General features: G+C 36.2%; 1 protein-coding gene across 7 annotated transcripts in view; it reads left to right on the forward strand.

Annotated features, from left to right (window-relative positions):
- Positions 1-23,485, forward strand: part of SYT14 (synaptotagmin 14) — a 221,638-nt gene that overhangs the window by 181,899 nt on the left and 16,254 nt on the right. For all 7 annotated transcript variants that reach the window (XM_040446356.1, XM_040446357.1, XM_040446359.1 and 4 more), the window contains one exon: positions 22,929-23,118. In XM_040446356.1, coding sequence (XP_040302290.1) covers positions 22,929-23,118 — 190 coding nt within the window. The remainder of the gene's footprint in view (positions 1-22,928; positions 23,119-23,485) is intronic.

The raw sequence follows: 23,485 nt of genomic DNA on the forward strand, positions 1-23,485 counted from the left end.
TTCTTTCTTTCTTTCTTTCTTTCTTTCTTTCTTTCTTTCTTTCTTTCCTTCCTTCCTTCCTTCTTTCCTTCTTCATTCATTCATTCATTCATTCCCTTTTATAGCTTTTAGAGGCCATCTTCATTTCTTCATGGGTTTCTTCCTTCATTTTCAAAGCCAGCAGCATAGCATCTTCACATTTTCCCCTCTCTCTCTCCCTCCTACTCTCCTGCCTCCCTCTTATAAGGACCCTGTGATTACATTGGGTCCATTCAGATAATCCAGGATAATATCCTCACTTCAAGCTCCTGAACTTGACCCCAACTAAAGTCTCTTTTGTTATATAAGGTAATATTTATAGGTTCTAGAGGTTAGAACCTTTTGAGGGGGGCATTATTCACCCTACACCACAACTTTACAAACTAAAATACATTTATACTGTCTTCTATATTACCTATATAGTTACCTTTACTGATTCTCTTTGTTTCTTTCTGTGGTTTGAGTTATTACTTAGTGTCCCTTTATTTCACCCTAAAGGACTTCTGTTAATACTTCTTGTAAGGCAGGTCTACTAGTGACGAATTATCTCATATGTTTTGTTTCTCTGGGAATTTCTTGCTTTCTCCATCATTTTTGAAGGATAGTTTTGCCGGATGTTGAATTCATCCCTTTGGTTATGTCATCCATTTCCTCTTGGCTTCATGATTTTTGATAAGTCAGCTATAATCTTATTGAGGATACCTTGTATGAAATGACTTGCTTTTCTCACTACTTTCAAGATTCTCTCTTTGTATTTCACTTTCTACAGTTTGACTATATATGGCCAGACTGGATATCTTTTAATTTATCCTACTTGTAATTTTTGGAGCTTCTTGGATGTGGCATACTAAATGTTTTTCATCAAATTTGGAAAGTTTCCAGTCATTATTTTTTCAGATGTTTTCTATACTTTTCTGTCTCCTCTCCTTCTGGGATTCCTGTTATGCATACATTGGAATGCTTGATGGTGTCTTACAGATCTTTGAGGTTGTCTTCCACCAGATCTTTGAGGCTCTTTTCTTTTTCTTGATCATTTTTTCTTTCTGCTCATACTGCGTAATTTCAGATGAGTTCTTTTCAAATTCACTAATTCTTTCTTGTGTGAATTCAAATCTACTGTTGATTCCTCTATTGAATTTTTCATTTCAGTTTTTATACTTTTCAACTCAAGAATATCGATTTTTAAAAATAATTTCTGTCTCTATAGATATTCTCTAGTGAGACATTGTTTTCATACTTCTTTAGACATGGTTTCCTTTAGTTCTTTGAACCTATTTAAGAGAACTGATCTGATTTAAAGGCTTATCTATTAAGTCCATTATCTGAGATCACTTGGGAAAGTTTCTCTTCTTTGTATGAGCCATACTTTCCTGTTTTTTTTTTTTATGGTTTATAATTTTTTTGTTGAAAAAGTGGATATTTAAAAATACTATATTGTTCCAATTCTGGAAATCCTTGTTGTTGCTGTTTTTGCTGTTTTTGCTCTTTGTTTGGTGATTTTCCTGGATTAATTCTGTAAGATCTGTAGTATTTGTCATGTCCAACCATTGGAGTCTGTTCAGTTAGATTAGCTGTCAGCCAGCTATTGGACCACGATTTCCTTAAATGCCTTGTATAAATCTCCCAGCCGTTCCCAAGATTTCCTTAAGTGGCTGTATAACATCTCCCAGCATTTTGGTGTTAGGCATGCCTTCAGTGCTCCAGCAAGTTTATAGTTGTGCCTTAGCCTTCACTTTGTGCATGCACCAAGCTTCAGAGTCAGCTAGCGGTGAATGTAGGACCTTCCCAGGTCTTTCTGGGGCATGCATAGCCTTACACATGTGTGTGGACTTTTGATTGCTAGGAATGTTTTGGAGTTCATCAAAGCTCCCATGAACTTCTCATTCCCAAGATGTTACTTTCAGTGTTTTTCATCAACCTCTTGTTAGCCCCAACTAGTACTGCTTTCTCAGGTAGCTGTGATGTTAAGCAGTTGCCACTAATTGTTTCCAACAAATTTCCTTAGGATACAGCTGAACTGTACATAAATATCAAGCTCTCAGTAAGTTCAAATCAAAACAAAGATTGAGAATGAAGCTTTTCAGGGACCGGTCAGACAAGTCAAGTAATGATAGTTCTCTGGGAACCGGGCTTTGGGGAAGCTCCAAACCTTTTCTTTATCACTCCACTGTCTGCTAGGCTGATGGTTTTAACAGCTACCATAGGGATGTGTGACTGTCAGTTTTTAAGACTACCATGGTACTGGGGAGTGGAGGATGGGAATAGGGTACATTAAAAATTCCACAAAGCTTGATGTTCTCACTGGTATTCAGTCATTTTTCTTACACAAACACTCCTTGGATTATTATAGGCCTTTAGTTAAGTAGGAGTTCTGAAAAAGTTGATTTGACAATTTTTGCCACTGCTTGTCACTTTTATGAAAGAGCAGATTTTCAGAGGTCCTTACTTCACCATTCTGCCCTTAACTGTATTTGAGAAGAGGTACATCATCATTAAAGCCAATTTTTTCCTTTTTTTTTTCTTTTGAGAGAGAGAGAGGGCACAAGTGAACAAGGGACAGAGAGAGAGAGAACGAGAATCCTATGAGGGACAGAGGGGAGAGAGAGAGAAGTGGGGATCACCCACACCAAGGCTCGTGCTTACCCAAAGCAGGGCTCAAACTCACCTGAAGCAGGACTCAAACTCATGAACTGTGAGATCATGACCTGAGCCAAAGTCAGATGCTTAACTGACTGAGCCACCCAGGTGTCCCTCAAAGCCAGTTTTGTAGAAATCTGGCTTACCGGTGTCTGATGTCTTTCCTCTGGCATGGAGAATAGAGTCTGGTAAGCTGACTCAAAATGGTCATCCAATTAAGTAAGACCTAAGAACATTATAGAGGAGAGCTGTAAGGCCAAAGTTCAAAGAATCAAAAGTAAATAACAGATTGAGTGGACATGGAGCTTGACCTAACTGAGCATAGAAGAATTTTTTCTGTGCCTGCTCTCTTCCCATTCTTCCCATCCTCCATTTCCAACTCCATACATCCATGGCAGAGTACATAGATCATAGAAAAGCTAACTAAGATGTTGTTGCATTATAGAAATGAAGTTATCTTATAGTGATTTATTTTCAAAGCACTTATTATATGTTAGCTCATGTAATCTTATAGCTGGACAGGACATGGAAAAGAATCTCTATTTTACAATGAGGAAAAATTAGATCTCAATAGGTAATTTACTGAATGTTTTAGGTCTAATAACAGGTAGCATTGCTCTTACCTCTTTGATTTTTTGTCAAGTACTCTTTACACTACTAGGTGATAAGACTCTATTAGAGGAGACTTCATAGTAAGGGTGAGCCAATTTTGGGGTGATTTCTGGAGGAAAAATCACCAAGATGTGTCTGGTTGTATATGTGAGATTAAAAGAGAGAAGATGCCCAAGATTTCTAGCATGAAAAGTATAAATTTAGTATGTTGCAACTAGTCAAAGTACAAATGCTATTCTAATGTAGGGAAATAAAGACCAAGTTGCTGTTAATTCAGCGAAAGAATCAGGGAAATAATTATTGAGGATTTAAATTAAGCCAAAATCGGGGCGCCTGGGTGGCTCAGTCGGTTAAGCAACCGACTTCAGCTCAGGTCATGGATCTCACGGTCCATGGGTTCCAGCCCTGCACTGGGCTCTGTGCTGACAACTCAGAGCCTGGAGCCTGCTTTGGATTCTGTGTCTCCCTCTCTCTCTCCCCCTCCCCTGCTCGCTCTCTGTCTCTGTCTCTGTCTCTGTCTCTCTCTCTCAAAAATAAATAGACATTAAAATATTAAAAAATCAATTAAACCAAAATGTATATATTTTGCTAATTTTCCACAAGGTGTCAGCAGCACTTTAAACAATAGCAATTATAGTGGTTATTTGGAATGGGATATCTAAATTTGTTAAAGATGACACAGTTGGGAACATATTACTATGTTTATTTGTTCGCACCATGAGATTGTACGTCAGTATCTTGACAAATTTCATATATTATTTAGAGCTACATTAATAGTTTCCCGTCTGTATTATTATAGTCTTCTAGCCTACCTTAGGGTTACTTAACTATTATACTAAAGTATTAAGTTTTGACTTCTCAGAAGATTCAAAATATGTTGGAGAAACCAGATCAGCAGGGGGCAGCACAGTCTTACAGTGTTTAAAATTTGGTCATCGAATGGACCATTCACAAACAGAAAGATATAAAGATAGTGTAGTACATGGTTTCTCAAGCATTCACACCCTTTATTTCAAATGAAATATTATTTCTAACCTAAATATATAAAGCAGATAATAGCGATACTTTACAAGCAGAAATCTTATAATATTTTCATACAACATCAAACACTGAAAAGAATGGAGCTGTTTTAATGAGCAAAATATTTCGAATAAAATTTTTAAGATAGCATTAGTTCTATCTTACTTTTACAGACAAGGAAATTGAGTCTTGAGCAAATTTTTAAAAATGCCCAAAGTCACACAGATGGCAAAATGTCAGAGCTTACCTACAATTGCTGATAATACATTTTAGTCTTACTTTGGCTCTGAATACAGTTTATTCTTTTTTGAAATTACACCATATAGAGAAGAATGTGATTCACACAGCTAAGGAGTTAGAAATGGTATTTCTTTTTAAACAGCTTACTCTGCAATCCCCAAATATTTCTCAATTAAACAGAAATGTTTAGTCCAAAATACAAGCAATGTTGAATGAAACCTGCAATACAGATAAATGCATTCTTTTCTTGTATGTTAACAAGTGGTATAACCACTAAGGAAGTAGACTATTATTCCACATTTTTTAGATGGAGATGGTAAATATTGTACCCAACAGTTCCATTCCCATAACTGACTGACCCTGATCATCTGACTCCAGAATTTTCCTTTCCTTACCAGTACATTGTACTGCCTCTTTAATGCTCATTTATGTGCATATATTACTATTATTTTCATTTTTAAATAGATAAAACTCTATTCTCAAAGTGAAATTCAGTAGATTCCACTAACCACAGTTGGAAAACCAGTAGCACGTGGACATTAGAATATAATCCACAACTTAGAAGGCATTTAGAAATAATTCGGAGTTGCTGTTTTCTAGTTGTCATTCCATTCAGTTCCCAGTAGTTAAAAATATATAGTTCTATTAAAAACACAGATTCAAATCATCTCATTTAAAACAAAGTAATTAAAGGGAACATTTAACACATTTGGAATACACTAATTTGCATAGGAGTAACTGTGATTCTAGCACTCTGTAAGCTTAGTGACCAGTTTTAAAAAGCTCACGCCTCCCCACATGCATATGTGAGGGAATTTCTAGGGTACAGTCCTTACTACCTTAGCAACCCAATTGCGTTGCCAGTGACTCAGACATCTCAGAGAAAGCTTTTGCAATTTTCAGAAATGTGACAGACCAGTAAGAAGACAAGAAAGTCAGCTACATTAATTGTGAAACAAAAATCATAGTTCTTAATATGTGCTGAAGCTGTTAGGTTACAAAAATCTGACGTGAGGGATGCCTGGGTGACTCAGTCAGGTAAGTATCTGACTCCTGATTTTGGCCCAGGTCATGATCTCACAGTTCATGAGACTGAGCCCTGCATCAGGCTCTGCGATGACAGCATGGAACCTGCTTGGGATCCCCTTTCTCCCTCTCTGCCCCTCCCCCACTCGTTCACACACATGCTCTCAAAATAAGTAAACATTAAAAAAAAAAATCTCGGATTCTGTGTGTGTCTCTCTCTGCCTCTCCCCCTCTCGTGCTCTGTCTCTCTCTGTCTCTCAAAAATAAATAAATGTTAAAAAATTTTTTTAAAAAGAGAGAGATTGAGGGGGAGAGAGAGAGAGAGAGGAAGGGAGACACAGAATCTGAAGCAGGCTCCAGGCTCTGAGCTGTCAGCACAGAGCCTGACATGAGGCTCAAACCCACAAACTATACGAGATCATGACCTGAGCTGAAGTCAGGAGCTCAACTGACTGAGCCACCCAGGCGCCCCCCCCCCAAATTTTTTTGAAATCTCACGTGATTACTGCCACTATAACATGTTTCTAGATCTCTAAGATAAAATATTATAAAGCAGATTTTTAAAGTCTTACGTTTTGCTGCAAGGTAAAAAAATGCAGATTTTTGCTTGAAGACATAAAATATACATAAAGATAGACCATGACTGTGGTCTCAAGAAAAGACTTGGCCATCACTAGCACAACAGTAAATTGTGCCCCCTGCCCAAGCACTCAGTTTGGCCCTGGGTTATTTTTCTAAGACCTGGATTTGAGCATGTTACTCTCCTCTTCAAAATACCTCTCCTAGTTTCCACTGCTTATAGAGCAGGCCCAGTTTTTCTTACCATCACGTTTCATGCCTTTCACCATTTTTTCTTTTCATTCAACAGTAGTTATTAAATGCCTGCTGCATGACATTTGGGGACATGTAAAGATAAATAAAACAAAGGTTCTGCCCTCAAAGGACTTACAGACTGGTAGGAAAGACAGACAAAATAACAGTTACAGGGCCATGTGACACGTCTCTGACGGAAATAGTGCTAAGTGACTAAAATACGGCTTCAACTTTCCTTTCTAGCTACATTTTCTACCCCTTTCCCCACATATACCAACCATACCAGATCAATTTACATTTACCAAACATGCTGTCTACGTTTGGGCCTTATCTCAAACTCTATTTCTGAAATGCCCTTCACCGTGACTATTGAAACCTCCTTCAGGCCAACTTCAAATACCTCTTCTCAGGAATAGAGTTTTTGGTATCCCAGAATTAGTCATATCCACCTGTATTCCCCCATAAAACCTCTTGAGGCATTCTTTATAGTCTGCTTTCAAATCAGTGAATCTCTTTCCTAGTACAGTGCCTTGAAAAGAACAAGCATTCAATAAAATTTTATACTGCTGAGTTTCCAAATAGCTGTTTTGCTTCTGTTCTATTGTTTCCTTTAGTAAGAAGAAACAGTATAAGCTTATTTAATTATTTTTTGCAACTAACCTGAATTCTGGTCACAAATAAATCACGACTGTGAGATGAATATGAGTGATTCTCAAAATCATTAAACAAACTGAGAATATAAATATTAGGTATGATGGTGTGATGGACACTGTTAATTTTCTACCAGTATGCTAACCCTATTACTTCTTTTCCTTAAATGACATTCTGTTTTGTTCAGGTAGTCAACCTAGGCCATACAGAATTCCTACAGAAAAAAATAATCCCCCTTGAAGATTCACATTTTTAAAGTACAAGCACAAAGAAATGATCCACCATGAATGATAGTTAGTAGACCCCAAAGATAGGTATATTGGCATCTCTAGGACATAAACTAATAGAACACTGTGAAAGAGATTATACAATAAATATGTTTTAAATGAATAAAGAGCTAAGAGAAGTAATAGAAACCACAAGGAAAGAACAAGACAATATGGAAAAGAAGACAGATTTAAATAATGACCATATGGAACTTCCAGAATGAAAAATAGAGTCATTAAAAATAGAATCAATGAAAAATATGAATAAGAGTGTAAGGAATAGGGAGGGTGGAATGAGAATGTTAAGTATATTTTCTTATAAGAACTGCAGAATGACAGACTATAGAAAATGAGAGGCAATGTTTGAAATACTTAGATCATCAGATTGAGAAAAGACAGGTCCTACACAGGAATATCAAAACAAATGCACGCCTATAAAAGTTACAAGGGAGAGGACAAAACACCAAAGACAAAATGATGAAAGTAACCACAGAGAAAATCTAAGAAAACTCTTCATCTAACAGAAGGCTTCACAATAGCCGTAAGGACCAGAAGGCAGTGGTATGGTATCTTTAAGGTGCCAGGGCAAATGAACTACCAACTTAGAATATTATCACCACCTAAATATCATTTCGGGGAGAAAGCAAACTCGAGATATTTTCAGGCAAAGGCCAAGAGAGTTTACCACTCGTAGATCATTGCTGGAATAATTACTAAAGCATATACTTTTATAAGAAGAACATTGAATTCAGAGTAAGAAAAAAGATGGAAGAACTGATGGTGAGCCAAGAGATTGTTAAACACGTAGAAAATCTAAATAAGCAGAGATAGATAGAGCAAGCAGAAAAATACAAGTAAGGATATGGAAGATTTGAGTAACACTTAACAAGTCTGATTTATATATGAGACCTCAACTTAATAAATTTAAGCATATGTAGAGCAGTTACAAACGTCAACCATATGCTAGGCTACAAAGGAAGTCTCCACAAATATCAAAGAATCAATATCATATAAACTTCATTCTTTGACCACATTGCAATGAAATCAGAAATTCATTCAACATATATCTGTTGCACACATATTTTGTCAGACATTGTTCTAGCTATTTGGTGTGCATTAATGAAAAAAACAAATAAATTTTGACCTGCATGGAACTTAACTCATTATAGAGAAGGAGAGAGAGAGAGAGAGAGAGAGAGAGAGAGAGAGAGAGAGAATAAACATAAATATAAGAATACAGTATGTGAGAAGGTTATGAGTATTACGGGGGGAAAAAAGAAACGGTGAGCAGAATCAGGAATGCTAGTGGGAAAGGAGGCATAATTTTATTTTTTTTAAGTTTTTATTTAAATTTCAGTTAGAAACATACAGTGTAATATTAGCTTCAGGTTGCAATACAGACATTCAACTCTTCCGTACATCATACAGGGCTCATCAAGACAAGGGCCCCCCTGAATCTCCATCACCTATTTCACTCATCCACCCACCCACCTCCCTTCTGGTAACCATCAGTTTGTTCTCTATAGTTAAGAGTCTGTTTCTTGGTTTGCCTTTCTCTTTTTCCTCTGTACTCATTTGTTTTATATCTTACATTCTACATATGAGTGAAATCATATGGTATTTCTCTTTCTCTGACTGACTTATTTCACTTAGCATAATACTCTCTACCTCCATCCATGTCATTGCAAATGGCAAGGTTTCATTCTTTTTCATGGCTGAGTAATGTTCCTGTGTGTGTGTGTGTGTGTGTGTGTGTGTGTGTGTGTGTGTGTGTACACATTTATCCATTCATCAATGGATGGACATTTGGGCTGTTTCCATAATTTGGCTATTGTAGATAATGCTGCTATAAACATAGGGATGCATGTATCCCTTTGAATTAGTGTTCTTGTATTCTTTGGTTAAATACATAGTAGTGCAATTGCTGGATCACAGGGTAGTTCTATTTTTAACTCTTTGAGGAACCTCCATACTTTTTTCTAGAGTGTTTGCACCAGTTTTCATTCCCATCAACAGTGTAAGAGGGTTCCTCTTTCTCCACATCCTCACCAATACCTGTTGTATTCTGGTGTTGTTGATTTCAGCCACTCTGACAGGCATGAGATGATATCTCATTGTACTTTTGATTTGCATTTCCCTAATGATAAGTGATGATGAGCATCTTTTCATGTGTCTGTTGGCCATCTGGATGTCTTTTGGAGAAATGTCTATTCATGCCTTCTGCCTATTTTTAATTAGATTATTTGTTGTTTGGGTGTTGAGTTTTATAAGTTCTTTATATATTTTGAGTACTAACCCTTTATCATATATGTCATTTGCAATATCTTTTCCCATTTCTTAGGTTACCTTTTAGTTTTGTTGTTTCCTTCACTGTGCAGAAGTTTTTATTTTGATGTAGTCCCGATAGTTTATTTTTTATTTTGTTTCCCTTGCCTCAGGAGACCTATCTAAAAAGTTGCTGCGGTTGATGTCAAAGAAGTTACTGCCTGTGTTCTCTTCTAGGATTTTTATGGGTTCAGGTCTCACGTTTAGGTCTTTAATCCTTTTTGAATTTATTTTAATGTATGGTATAAGAAAGTGGTCCAGTTTCATGCTGTTGCATGTTGCTGACCAGTTTTTCCAACACCATTTTTTGAAGAGGCATTCTTTTTCCCACTGGATATTCTTACCTGTTTTGTTGAAGATTAATTGACCATATAATTATGAGTTCATTTCTGGGTTTTCTATTCTGTTCACTTGATATATGTGTCTATTTTTGTGCCAGTACCATACTGTTTTGATTACTTCAGCTTTGTGATATAACTTGAAGTCTGGAATAGTGATGCCTCTAAGCTTTGTTTTTCTTTCCTTTTTCAGAGTTTCCTTGAGTATTTGATCTTCTGTGGTTTCCTGCAAATTTTAGGATTGTTGGTTCTAGTTCTGTGAAAAATGCTGTTGATATTTTGATAGGGATTGCATTAAATGGGTAGATTGCTTTGGGTAGTATAGACATTTTAACAGTTCTTCTAATCCATGAGTACTGTATGTCTTTCTATTTCTTTGTGTTGTCTTCAATTTCTTTCATCAGTGTTTGATAGTTTTCAGAGTAAAGTCTTTTACCTCTTTGATTATGCTTATTCCCAGTTATCTTATTGTTCTTGGTGCTATTGTGAGAATGATTCCTTAATTTCCTTAATTAATTAATTAATTCCTTAATTCCTTTCTCCTACTACATTATTGACATATAGAAATGCAGCAGATTTCTGTACGCTGGTTTTGTATCTTGGGATTTTACTGAAATCGTTTATCAGTTCTAGCTGATTTTTGGTGGAGTCTTTCAAGTTTTTTATATATAATACTGTGTCATCTTCAAGTAGTGAAAGTTTTACTTTCTCTTGCTGATTTGGGTGCCTTTTATTTTTTTAATTAATTTTATTTATTTTAACTAGGGTCCTTGCCCAACGTGGGGATTGAACTCATTACTCTCAGATCAAGAGTCACATGCTCTACTGACTGAGCCAGGCAGGCACCCCTGGATGCCTTTTAGTTCTTTTTGTTGTCTGATTGCTGTGGCTAGGACTTCTAGTACCGTGTTGAATAAAAGTGAGAGTAGACATCCTATCTTGCTCCTGACCGTAGAGGAAAAGTTCTCCGTTTTTCCCCATTGAGGATGATACTAGCTGTGGGTGTTTTCATAGCTGGCCTTTATTTATTTATTTTTTTTTCAACGTTTATTTATTTTTGGGACAGAGAGAGACAGAGCATGAACGGGGGAGGGGCAGAGAGAGAGGGAGACACAGAATCGGAAACAGGCTCCAGGCTCTGAGCCATCAGCCCAGAGCCCGACGCGGGGCTCAAACTCACGGACCGCGAGATCGTGACCTGGCTGAAGTCGGACGCTTAACCGACTGCGCCACCCAGGCGCCCCATAGCTGGCCTTTATTATGTTGAGGTATGTTCCCTGTAAATCTATTTTGTTGAGGGTTTTTATCATGAATGGATGCTATACTTTGTCAAATGCTTTTTCTGCATGTATTGAAATGATCATATTGTTTGTTTTGCAAATTTTCTTGCAATCCAGAAAAAAATCCCACTTGATTGCGGTGAATAAATTTTTTAATATATTATCGGATTCCATTTGCTAGTATTTTCTTCAGAATTTTTGCATCTGCGTTCATCCAGGATACTGGCTTGTAGTTCTCTTTTTTAGTTATGTCTATATTTGCTTTTGATATCAGGGTAATGATGGCCTCATAGAATGAATTTGGAAGTTTTCCTTCCTTTTCTGTTTCTTGGAATAGTTTGAGAATAGGTATTAACTCTTCTTTAAGTGTTTGCTAGAATTCGCCTGTGAAGCCATCTGGTCCTGGGCTTTTGTTTGTTGGGAGTTTTTTGGTTACTGATTCAATTTCTTTGCAGGTTATCTCTCTGTTCAAGTTTTCTATTTCTTCCTGTTTGAGTTTTGGTAGTTTATATGTTTCTAAGAATGTATTCATTTCTTCTAGGTTGTCCAGTTTGTTGGCATATAGTTTTTCATAATATTCTCTTATAATTGTCTGTATTTCTGTGGTGTTGGTTGTTATTTCTCCTCTCTCATTTGGGATTTTATTTATTGGGGTCCTTACTCTTTGATAAGTCTGGCTAGATGTAGATGTTTATCAATTTCATTATTTTTTTCAAAGAGACAGCTCCTGGTTTCAATGATCTGTTCTTTTTTTTTTTTTTTTTTTTTTTTTAGTTTTTATATCATTTATGTCTGCTCTGATCTTTATTATTTTCTTCCTTCTGCTGGCTTTAGGCTTTGTTTGTTGTTCTTTTTCTAGCTCCAGTAGGTATAAAATTTGGTTATTTATTTGAGATTTTTCTTGCTTCTTGAGGTAGACCTGTGTTACTATATACTTCCCTCTTAGGATCACTTTTGCTGGATCCCAAAGGTTTGGGGCCATTGTGTTTTCATTTTCATTTGTTTCCATGTATTTTTTTTTTATTCCTCTTTGATTTCCTGGTTGACCCATTCATTGTTTAGTAGCATGTTGTTTAACCTCCGTGTATTAGTGGTCTTTGTAGATGTTTTTCTTGTGGTTAACTTCTAGTTTCATAGCATTGTGGTCAGAAAAGGTGCATGGTATGATTTCAGTCTTTTTGTATTCGTTGAGGCCTCTTTTGTGACCTAATATGTGATATATTCTGGAGAATGCTCCATGTATACTTGAAAAGAATGTGTATTCTACTGTTACAGGATAAAATGTTCTGAATATATCTGTTCAGCCCATCTGCTCCAGTGTGTCCATTGTCTCCTTATTTATTTATTATTTGGATGATGTGTCCATTGATGTAAGTGTAGTGTTAAAGTCCCCTGTTACTGTATAATTATCAATTTGTCCCTTTATGTTTATTATTAATTGTTTTATATATTTGGGTGCTCTCATACTGGGTGAATAAATATTTGCAATTATAATATCTTCTTGTTGGATTGTCCCCTTTATGATTATATGGTGTCCTTGTTACAGTCTTTGTTTTAAAGTCTAGTTTGTCCGATATAAGTACTGCTGCTCTGGCTTTCTTTTGACATCCACTTGCATGATAGATGCTTCTCCATCCCCTCACTTTCAATCTGCAAGTGTCTTTAGGTCTAAAATGAGTCTGTTGTAGGCAGCATATAGATGGATCTTGGGGTTTTTTTGTTTGTTTGTTTTTAAGCCATTCTGACTCCCTACATCTTTTGATTGGTGTATTTAATCCATTTATATTCAGAGTAATTATTCACAGATACATATTTATTGCTATTTTATTACTTGTTTTGTCATAGTTTCTGGAGACTTTCTCTGATCCTTTCTTGTCTTTCTCTTTCATGTTTTGCTGGTTTTCTTTAGTGACATGTTTGAATTTCTTTGTCTTATTCTTTGCATGTTTATTAGTGATTTTTGATATCTAGTTGCCTTTAGGTTTGTATATAACCTCTTCTGCAAATAGCAGTCTATATTAGGTTGATGGTTCAAGTTTCAACACATTCTTTTCTCCTCGCCTCCCCATGTTTTAGGTATATGTTATTATATGTTATATCCTTTTCTGTGTGTGAGTTCCTTGACTGATTTTTACAGAAATATTCATTTTTACTGCTTGTGTGTTTCTTGCCTTTTTACTTGTCACTTTTGGTCTCAAGGAGGTATAATTTTAAATAAGAGGTAGGATGGGGTGCCTGGGTGGTTCAGTAGCTTACGTATCTGACTCTTGACCTCAGCTCAGGTCTTGATCTCAGGATCATGAGTTCAGGCTCCACATTGGGCTCTGCACTGGGCATGAAGCCTACTTAAATAAGAGGTAGGATAAAACTCATTGGGAGTGTAACACGTGAGCAAAGACTTGGAAGAAATGAGGAGTTAGCCATGTGCGTATGTGAGGAAGGAACATTGCAAGAAGATGGAACAGCCAATCTTGAGAGCCCAGAGTATGTGTGATGCTCCAAGGAATAGCAAAGAGGCCCATTTACCTAGAACTCCATAACTAAGAAGTAGCATATTAGAAGGTGAGGTTAAAAGAGGCTGTTTCCTACCACTCCCACCCCTTAACTCTGTATATTTAGGTACTCAAACAAAAAAATTTTCCTTTTTTTAAAGTTTATTTTTGAGAGACAGAGAGAGAGAGAGAGAGAGAGAGAGAGAACAAGTTGGGGGGGGGCGGCAGAGAGAGAGGGAGACACAGAATCTAAAGCAGGCTCCAGGCCCCAAGCTGTCAGCACAGAGCCCAATGCACGGTTCAAACTCATGAACCACAAGATCATGACCTGAGCCAAAGTCAGATGCTTAACTGACTAAGCCACCCAGGCACCCCCAAACAAAAACTTTGTAAGTTAACTCAGAGTCAAAGGAAAAAAAACATAATGGAAATTAGAAGTATTTAAACTCAAACAAATGTGAAAACATTATTAAATTTGTATGGTGCAGCTATAGCAATATTAGAGGGAAATGGATAGCCTTAAATATACTTGTAAGAGGGTGAAAAAGAGTGCAGATCCTTCCACCTGAAGAAGTTTGAAACAAAAACAAATTATTGAAAGAAAAATAGTAAAGTAGTTTAACAGAAAGAAAATTTGGTTTTTTGAAATTACTAATATAGTAGATAAACCCCTGGAGATATTGATAAGGAAAAAAAAAAAGAAACAATATGTTAAATGAAAAGGAGAACATAATCACCAATTCAGTGGAAATTTTAAAATCATAAGGAGAACAAGTCTAGGAAAACAAATATGAAAACTTACTGAAATGAGCAATTTTCTTGAAAAATACAAATTTCTAAAAAGTGATTTAGGGATCATAGAAAAGATCTTACTACTATTAAGAAGTTCAATCAGTAGTCAAAAAGATTCTCATAAAAGAAAGAGAGAAAGAAAAAAAAGATGGTTGAGTTTCAGAGGCAAGTTTTCCCCAACTTCACTGAACAAATAACTCTCCCAGAATAATACCAGTTTGATAAAAAACATATATGTGTGTGTGTGTATATGTATATGATTATATATGTATATGTGCATAAGTATATATTTTTGCTAAACTCAACAATGTCTAATTTGGGATTTCTGCATGTATGTTTATAAGTGAGATTGGTTTGTAATTTCTTATGTTCTTTTTGTCTAGTTGATGTCAAAATTATACAAGTCTCAAAAGAGAAGTTGAGTACTTTTCCTTTGCATCCTCTGAAATAGTTTATATGGCATAAGAGTTATTTGACAGTGTGAGAAAAATCTATAAACTTTATAAGCCAGTCTCACAAGCATATATACAAGAATGCCAAATTACATATGTTCATATTGAATGCAGCAAGAAAAATAATATGTGCATATATGTACATACATGTGTGTACCCATATATACATGTTAATCAGAGCAGGAATTTTGCATGACCATCTCTACGTGATGCTGTAGTCAGGTATTGTTAATATAAAATATTTTGTTTTTATTTTACAATTAATTTTCCTTTTTTTTTTTTTTAATTTTTTTTTTCAACGTTTATTTATTTTTGGGACAGAGAGAGACAGAGCATGAACGGGGGAGGGGCAGAGAGAGAGGGAGACACAGAATCAGAAACAGGCTCCAGGCTCTGAGCCATCAGCCCAGAGCCTGACGCGGGGCTCGAACTCACGGACCGCGAGATCGTGACCTGGCTGAAGTCGGACGCTTAACCAACTGCGCCACCCAGGCGCCCCAATTAATTTTCCTTTTATCTTAAACCTCAATGCATTAAGTTTTCAGTGTTGATATGAAAAAAAAAACTTTATGAAAGACAAAATGTGGATTTACTACTTTTCCTTCCACTCTCCATTATCTAACCTGAATGTCAGAGCTGTGCTCCAGGAGTGTAGTAACATTCCCTTTCACTGAACCACTTTTCCTCCTGCTTGGCTATTGCAAGCCAGATGACTGCAGACCGAACCCAGCAAAGATCATGAGGGAGGCAGTCACAATTAGAGCAACAGCAACAACATAAGCAGCTCCTCGGTAGCATGGGTGATGTTCCTCTTAGAACATCCTCTTAGAGGGGCCAAGCGGAGGAATAGCGGACACAAACAACCTAGCGTACATATCTCTTCTTGCGGCCCCAGTATCCAGATCTTGCTTGGGAGACCAGCCTGCCCTTGTACTCCTGATGAAGTAACTTTATTCCAAAGCCCTGGAATTAAATCTTCATGGACCCTGACTAGCAAGTTCTGGAGTTTTGCTTGAAGCAGTCAGGATGCTGCCTTCCTCTTTCCTACAACACTCAGAGCTGCTGAACACTACCTGGCAACTAGGAAGGAAAGCGTCCACCTGAGAGTAAAGTCAAATTGAGGAACACAGCTGAAAAACGGATAAGGAGAACCAGTTCCTGGGGACCAAGGTTAAGGTGTAGATCAGTGAGTACCTGAAGCTACCTTACTCACTGTTGCGTTACAGATGCCAATAAATTCCCTTGTTCTGCTTAAGTTAAAGCTGAATTTTCTGTCACTTGCGACCAGAAGGATCCTGACTCCAACACTACCCTGAAATTTCAGCTCTCCATCCATCCCTAGCTCACTTGTAAGTTATCCTTTGGAGTCACTTGGTGTCTTTACCGCTACTAGAACACAGCATGGGTCTCCTTTACCCTGGATTGGGGCAAGGTTTGGAGCGGTTATCCTGTCCTTGCTTTCTCTTTGCTGCAACTGCCTCTGGCTTACCTAGCCCGATAGAAGTTGAGTAACCGGGGCTGGGAAAGGGTCCTGAGGAGGGAAGGTGCTGTTAGAGATGACACCAGCCGGCTCCAACCCTGCAGTAGGTGACTTCCTTCTTGTCACACGTCAGCACCCTCTGCGCCCTCATCACCCCATTTTCAGAAAAGTGTCGTGGAAGCCTTTCATGTGCAAATTACATTAAAAACCAGAGAATATCTTCCAGCCACAGTGAAAATAAATTCAACAAACTACTCAAATTTATAGCAATTATCATTGCTCAGCTCAGCAGTTTTACCTTAAAAATACTTTAAGTGGTTCCAAGTAAGATGGAATCCGTTTAGTGTTAATAAAAAGCCCAGTACATTTCCTTAATAGGAATTATGTTGTTTTTTAATCTTAGGGTTTTTTTTTTTCCTCTATCTTTGCAAGCTCCCACCTAATTTTAACCTATTGACACCATTAAGGATGTGTGATGGCTGTCATAAGCACTAATTCTGCTTATGGTAAACATTATATAGAGTTTATTCATTTCTCTGAAAAATTAAATAGACTTTTTTCTACTTTCACAGAATTGCTTATAATCCTCCACCCTAGGGCAGAGGACTCAGGGGGAAGGAGAGGAAGTATGAAAAAGAAATTAAAAAAAAAAAACTATCTTAGGTGGAAAGAAGATATACTTTCACTTTGGGGAGCCTGTGGGACGACTCCTTTAAGTAGACCTAATTATGATTGGGATTTGTTTGACTTTGGGTTAATCACCTGCAGTTACTTCAACCTGGGCAAGCCCCAATTATAAATTAATGATGGGTTCTGCAGAGAGAGTAGAGATTCCTGAGTACACACTGAACAGAGCAGCATGCCCTGAGGGACAGTGAGAGGAAAGATGCCACTAGGGTATGCAGTATCTGTATTTAATTTGCCTTTACTGCAGTTAGTCTGTTTATATAGTTACTCGACACTGTTTCTGATGTGCTCCGTGATCTCCTTGGACTGCCACACCTCTGCCAGTATTGGATAGGCATTACACTGATGACGATGGGAGGACCTTGAGATTGGCACTTTTCCTAAGGTGCTAAATAAATTCAGAATGAATTCCTTTAGACAATAGTGGTTGTTGAGGGTTTTGGGGTTTGGTTTTTTTGTTTTTGGTTTTTGGTTTTTGGTTTTGTTTTTTGTGTTAAACACTACTGTATTTCAGCGGGGCTTACTGAAATAGAATGTGATCACCAAGGATCTTATCACTCTTGCTTTTCTGTTGGGCTTGGAGACAAGGACATTTTTATAGCAGTAAAGTGAGGACTGAAGTTGGCTGTTTTCCTTAGAAGCAAGAAAAGCCTTTTCCAGGACTTTCTTGGTACATCGCTTTGTTGCTCAAAATGGGCAATGTGACCTCTGTGTTAATAAGAAAATATTAGATTCACATCTTATTATATCTGACAGTAGGTTAATGTGAAAAATACTATATTATGAAAAATGTATCTCACAATATTCTAACAGATGCTGCTAGTGTAATAGCCTAATGTAGCAAATGCACCAAATGTGCTTGAGCATGTTTTTGACACTATTTTCATAAGTGATGATATATCCTAATTGAAACTTACTAAAATTATGTTTCCTCCTCCAACTGTCATGAAAACATACCAAACTGTGTGTTTTGTGTACCCATGATTTAGAAATACAAGATGTATATTCCTTTTGACTTTCTCCTCTATGATTTAGAGTTAAATTTGAAAAGATGAGACTTTTCCATCTAAATACTAGTCCAGTGAGTTAATTCAGTTTCCAGGTGTGTATTAATTCTCCTTAATTACTTATATAGCCAACCGTAGACTCAGACATGAGGATTTGTATAAAACATTTTTAGATTTTTTTTTAAATCTGAAAATCTACATCTAATATATTTTAAATATGGAAGTCCATTACAGAAAAAAGCGTTATCATCTTTTTTTGTGGAACTTGTGGAGTTAATCCTTTTAGGAATCTTCAAATAAAGTCCTAAATGTTTACTTTTATCACTGTACATTATTTTGTGTATATATTATATACTTGTATCATATAATTCTTTCATTAAACCTTTGTCTTCTGAAATCCAGCACACTTTAGAAAAGTGTGAAAAACAGAAATGTACTACCCATGTAACTGCAATCCAGGGCAAGAAATAAAACATTACCAGTACCCACAGCTAGCCCCAGCATGCCCTTCCCAATCACTGTACCTTCTCTCCCCACCCCTAGAGTTAACCACAATTTTGACTTTTATATTAATCACTTACTTGCTTGATTTATAGTTTTACCACTTATTCATGCATTGGAAATACTGTGGTTCAGTTTTGTCTATTCTTTTGTTTTTGGTTTTGTTTTGTTTTGTTTTGTTTTTTGTGGTTGCTGTTTTTGAAATTTACATAAATGAAATTACACAGCCAAGTATCCGTTTAGGTTCAGCATTTTTCACTCTAAGTCATGTTTGTAAATGTAGTTATAATTAGTTTTCGTTGCTGTATATGTACAGTATTGTTGCTATATTGTATGAAGTCACCACAGATTATTTATCCTTTCTGCTGTTTGGGGCCCTTGTGAATAATGTTGCTATGGACATTCTTTCATATGGCTTTTGATAAACATGGTACATATTTCTGATGGGTATGTATTGCCATGTCATAAGGTAAGTGTATTTTTAACATTTTTAAAAGCCATATTACTTTACCACCAGAGGAACATGTAAGTTCCCATTGCTCTGTGAACTCACCACACTCTTATTTTAGGCTGTTTGTTGTGCATTGACACCTCATGGTTTTAATTTCCATTTCCCTGATTACTAATGAACAACATTTCATATATTTCATGGGCTATTCTTCTGTGAAATTGCTGGTTCAGATGTCTCCTCACTTTTATATTGCGTTGTCATTTTCTTATTGATTTATAAGTGTTCTTTACATATTCTGGATTTGAGCTGATTGTTAACTATATGTGTTGTAGACCTCTTCTCACAACTGATTGTTTGCCTCTTTGCCATCCTAAAAGTCTCTGCTGAAGCTTAGAAATTCTTAATTTTAATTTTGTCAGATTCACCAAACTTCTCCTTTATGATTAATGCTTTTGTAACCTCTGTAGGGAGTCTTTCCCTACCCTGCGATCATGAATATGATCCCCTATGTTAACATATAGATTAATCATTTTGCTTTTTTTTAGTTTTTTTTATTTATTTTGAGAAAGAGAGAGAGAGAGAGAGACGAAGGGACAGAGAGAGAGGAACAGAGAAAATCCCAAGCAGGCTCCACACTGTCAACACAGAGCCCCATGCAGGGTTCAGTCCCACAGACTGTGACATCACGACCTGACTCAAAATCAAGAGTCAGATGCTTAACTGACTGACCCACCCAGGTGCCCCTATCATTTTTCTTTTTATATTTCGATTCAGAATTGACTTTCTGGCATGTTTTGAAGTAGGGGTTAGTTTTCATTGATTTCTGGGTGGATAGCCAGTTGTCTTAGCACTATTCATTATGATCCTTTCCCCACTGCGTTGTGGTTCCACTGTTGTAAATTAAGTGTCTGTGTATGCCTAGGTTAATTTGTGGTCTTCCTATTCTGATAGTCTGTTGTACATTGTTTTTGTCACATTGTCTTAAATGATGTAACTTTATAATAAATTTTGATAGTCAGTAGATACTCAGTAGAACAGGGCATTCTGCCATGTATTTTTATTTCATGCCATTTCATTATATTATATTTTGGTAAAAAGGACATTTAACACGATGTCCACCCTTTAACAAATGCGTAAGTATACAACACAGTATCGTTAACTACAGGCACTGGGTCGTACAGCAGACCTCTAGAACTTATTCATCTTGCATAACTGTAACTTTATGCTCATTGAACAGCACCTCTTCATTCCACTACCCCCACCCTTCAGCAACCAACATTCTGCTTTCTGCTTCTGTGAGTGTGACTTTTTTAGATATCTCATGTATGTGGAATCATGCAGTATTTGTCTGTGCCTGGCTTATTTCACTCAGCCTCATGTCCTCCAGTTTCATCCATGTTGTCACATAATGGCAGGATTTCCTTTTTTTAAGGGCGAATAATCCTGCATTGTATGTGTATACCATGAGCACTTTAGGATTAGTTTGTCAAGCTCCGCAAAGAAACCTATTGAGATTTTGACTGTTACTGCATTTAATCTACTGGTCAATCTGGAGAGGATATAACAAAATTGGGCTTTCTAATACATTAATGTGGTATATCTATGTAGCACTTCTCAGTTTGCCTCAGTAATATTCATAGTTTTCTATGTAGAGGCCTCACATATCATTTGTACATTTATTCCTGGATATTTTATATCTTATGTTCTAACAGATGCTATTTTTGAATAAATTGTATTTTCAAAGTTTAGTTGGTATATAACAATGTGTTGATTTATAATTTTTATCTTTGTATGCAATTGTAATTCATCTGTGCACTTGTTTAGATTTCAGGTACACATAGTTACATAATAGGCACATAAGGAGTTTTATCTCCTCCCCTCCAAATCTTTTTGTCATAGCTTTTCTTTCCTTTTCCTTTACTTCCTTTTCCTTCATTTCCTCTTTTCTCTTCTCCTCTCTTCTCTTTTCTTCTCTTCTTTTTCTCTTCTCTTCTCTTCCTTTCTTTTCTTAGTAAGGCTAGTAAGGCTTAGTGAGCTAAGTAAGGCTAGTAAGGCTCAGTAAGGCTTCACTGAGTAGAATCTCCACTACAATGTTAACTAGAAGTGGTAATGGTTGGCATTATTGTCACATCCCCAATTTCAAAGGGGAAACATCCAAAAATTTTTCTATTAAGTATGATATTATATATTGCTAGATTTGGTTTGCCAGTTGTTTATTTAGGGTTTGAAATCAAAGTTCATGAATGAGAAAATCCTGTATTTTTTTTTTTTTTTAAATAATGTCCTTGTCAGGCTTTGTCTTTAAGGTTTTGCTAGAGTCTTGAAGTAAAACTAGAGAGTGTTTCCTCTTTCCCCATCTGGAAGAGTTTTCATAAGATTAGCAGTATTAATTAGAATTCACCAGTGAAGCCATCTACCTAAAGTTTTTTAGTTTTGTTTTTTGTTTGTTTTGGAAAGGTTTTTAGTTATAAATTCAATTTTTTCAGTAACACTATTTAGATACTTTATTTCTTCTTGTGTGCATTTTGGTTAGTTGTAGTTTTCCAGGAATCTATCCATTTCATCAGAATTTCAAATTTGTTGGAAGAAAATTTTTTTTACCTTCCTTTTATGTTTTTATAATCCATAGCATAGGTAGTGACGTCTCCGTTTTCATTCCTGTTTTTTGTGCCTTCTCTCTTTCTTCTTAAATTGGACTCTCCAGTGTTTATTTTTATTACTCTTTTTGATAACTTGTCTTCATTATCATTTAGTTACCATGGGCTATTTCCAAATATATAGGGCACTTTTTCCTCTTTACTAGAAGATAGTTTTGATTTCTACCTGATTAAAAGACCTATCCTGAAAGAGTCCTGCCATTTAAAAATCTTTGCTCTTTGCTTTATTTTTGTAATTAGTTTTGTAAAACTACCACTGTGTGCTTGAAAAAATGTGTATTTCATAGTTGTGGGGTATGGTGTTCTACAGATTACCCTTAGGTCAGTTTTGCTTATTGTGATATTCAAATCTTCTACATTTTTACTGCATTTATTTGTCTATCTGTTTGGTCAGTTACTGAAAGAAGTATGCTCAAGTTATCCCCATTAGTTGTTGATTTGCCTACTTCTCTTTCTAGTTCTGGCAAATTCTGCTTTCTGTATTTTAAGCACCTGTTACTAAGTGCTGGCAAATTTGGAGTTACCTTATCTTCCTGGTAAAATGAAAGTTCAAATTGAGCTTACTCTTCCTCTCTAGTAGAGGTTATTGCCTTTAAGCTAACCTTGACTTATACTGATCTATCTATACCAATTTTCTCTTGGTTATTATTTGCATGATAAGTAATTTCCCATCCTTTTAAACTTTCTATATCTCAGTTTTACATATTGACTTACAAGTAGCAGAAGTTTTTGTCTTGTTTATTTAATCAAAGTTTTCCACTCTGTGTCATTAAAGACACAGTAAAGACATTTATGCTTAATGTAATTGAGTCTAAGTCTGTGTCAGTCTTTAAGGTTAATAAGTCTTTAAACAACAATTTTTCACATTCCAAAAATAGTTCACTGACACTTATGAGTTTAAGAAGTTTGTCCTTTCTGATCTGTATATAAATACATGGGGATTTATGAAACCTACTCATGTCCTATTATTTCTTTGACTGCTGTGTAATGAAAAGAGATCCAGAGACTAAAATATGCTAAGAACAACTCTTCGAATCTAGCTTTTTGGGAATTTTGCTTGCAGCTCTTGTCTTTCTTGTGATTTACCCAATTGTAATGACACAGCATTTATGCTGTATCTCTTAATATATCTTTTTTTTTCTTTTTTTTCAAAATACTATAAAGATTTCATTCTTGATTACAGGGCTGTGACTCCCAAATGAGCATGTCAGAAATGTCCTGTAGCGAAAGTACATCCTCATGCCAGTCTCTTGAACATGGCTCCGTTCCAGAAATCCTCATTGGCCTGCTTTACAATGCCACAACTGGCAGACTATCAGCAGAAGTGATAAAAGGCAGCCACTTCAAAAACTTGGCAGCAAACAGACCACCCAGTGAGTAAAAAAAAAAAAAAAAATTTTTTTTTTTTTAATTCTTCTGTTTCCTGCACTTATGGGACTCTCAGTGTTAAGGGCCTCAGTCCTATCATTTAGTCTTAACTGATCAAAATGAAATGGTGTAATAATCATCAGCTAATCTGTTTCATGCTTTCTATTTCCAGTCATTTGGGAAGTAGAAAAATTTGAAATTCAAAATATTAATTGTAAGGAGACAAGACTTTTAATTTTTCATAGTGCCTGCCGAATAAATTATCCCTATCATAGCCATTATCTTCCAGTGCTAGAAAAAGTTACAGGTTTTTTTTAAAGTTAATAATATTCCACAGATACGATCACAGGAATCTGTATGGCTGTTGTTGTC

Source organism: Herpailurus yagouaroundi, unplaced genomic scaffold (genome assembly GCF_014898765.1).
Source record: "Herpailurus yagouaroundi ecotype Mexico unplaced genomic scaffold, PumYag 195, whole genome shotgun sequence".
Classification (NCBI taxonomy): Eukaryota; Metazoa; Chordata; class Mammalia; order Carnivora; family Felidae; genus Herpailurus; species Herpailurus yagouaroundi.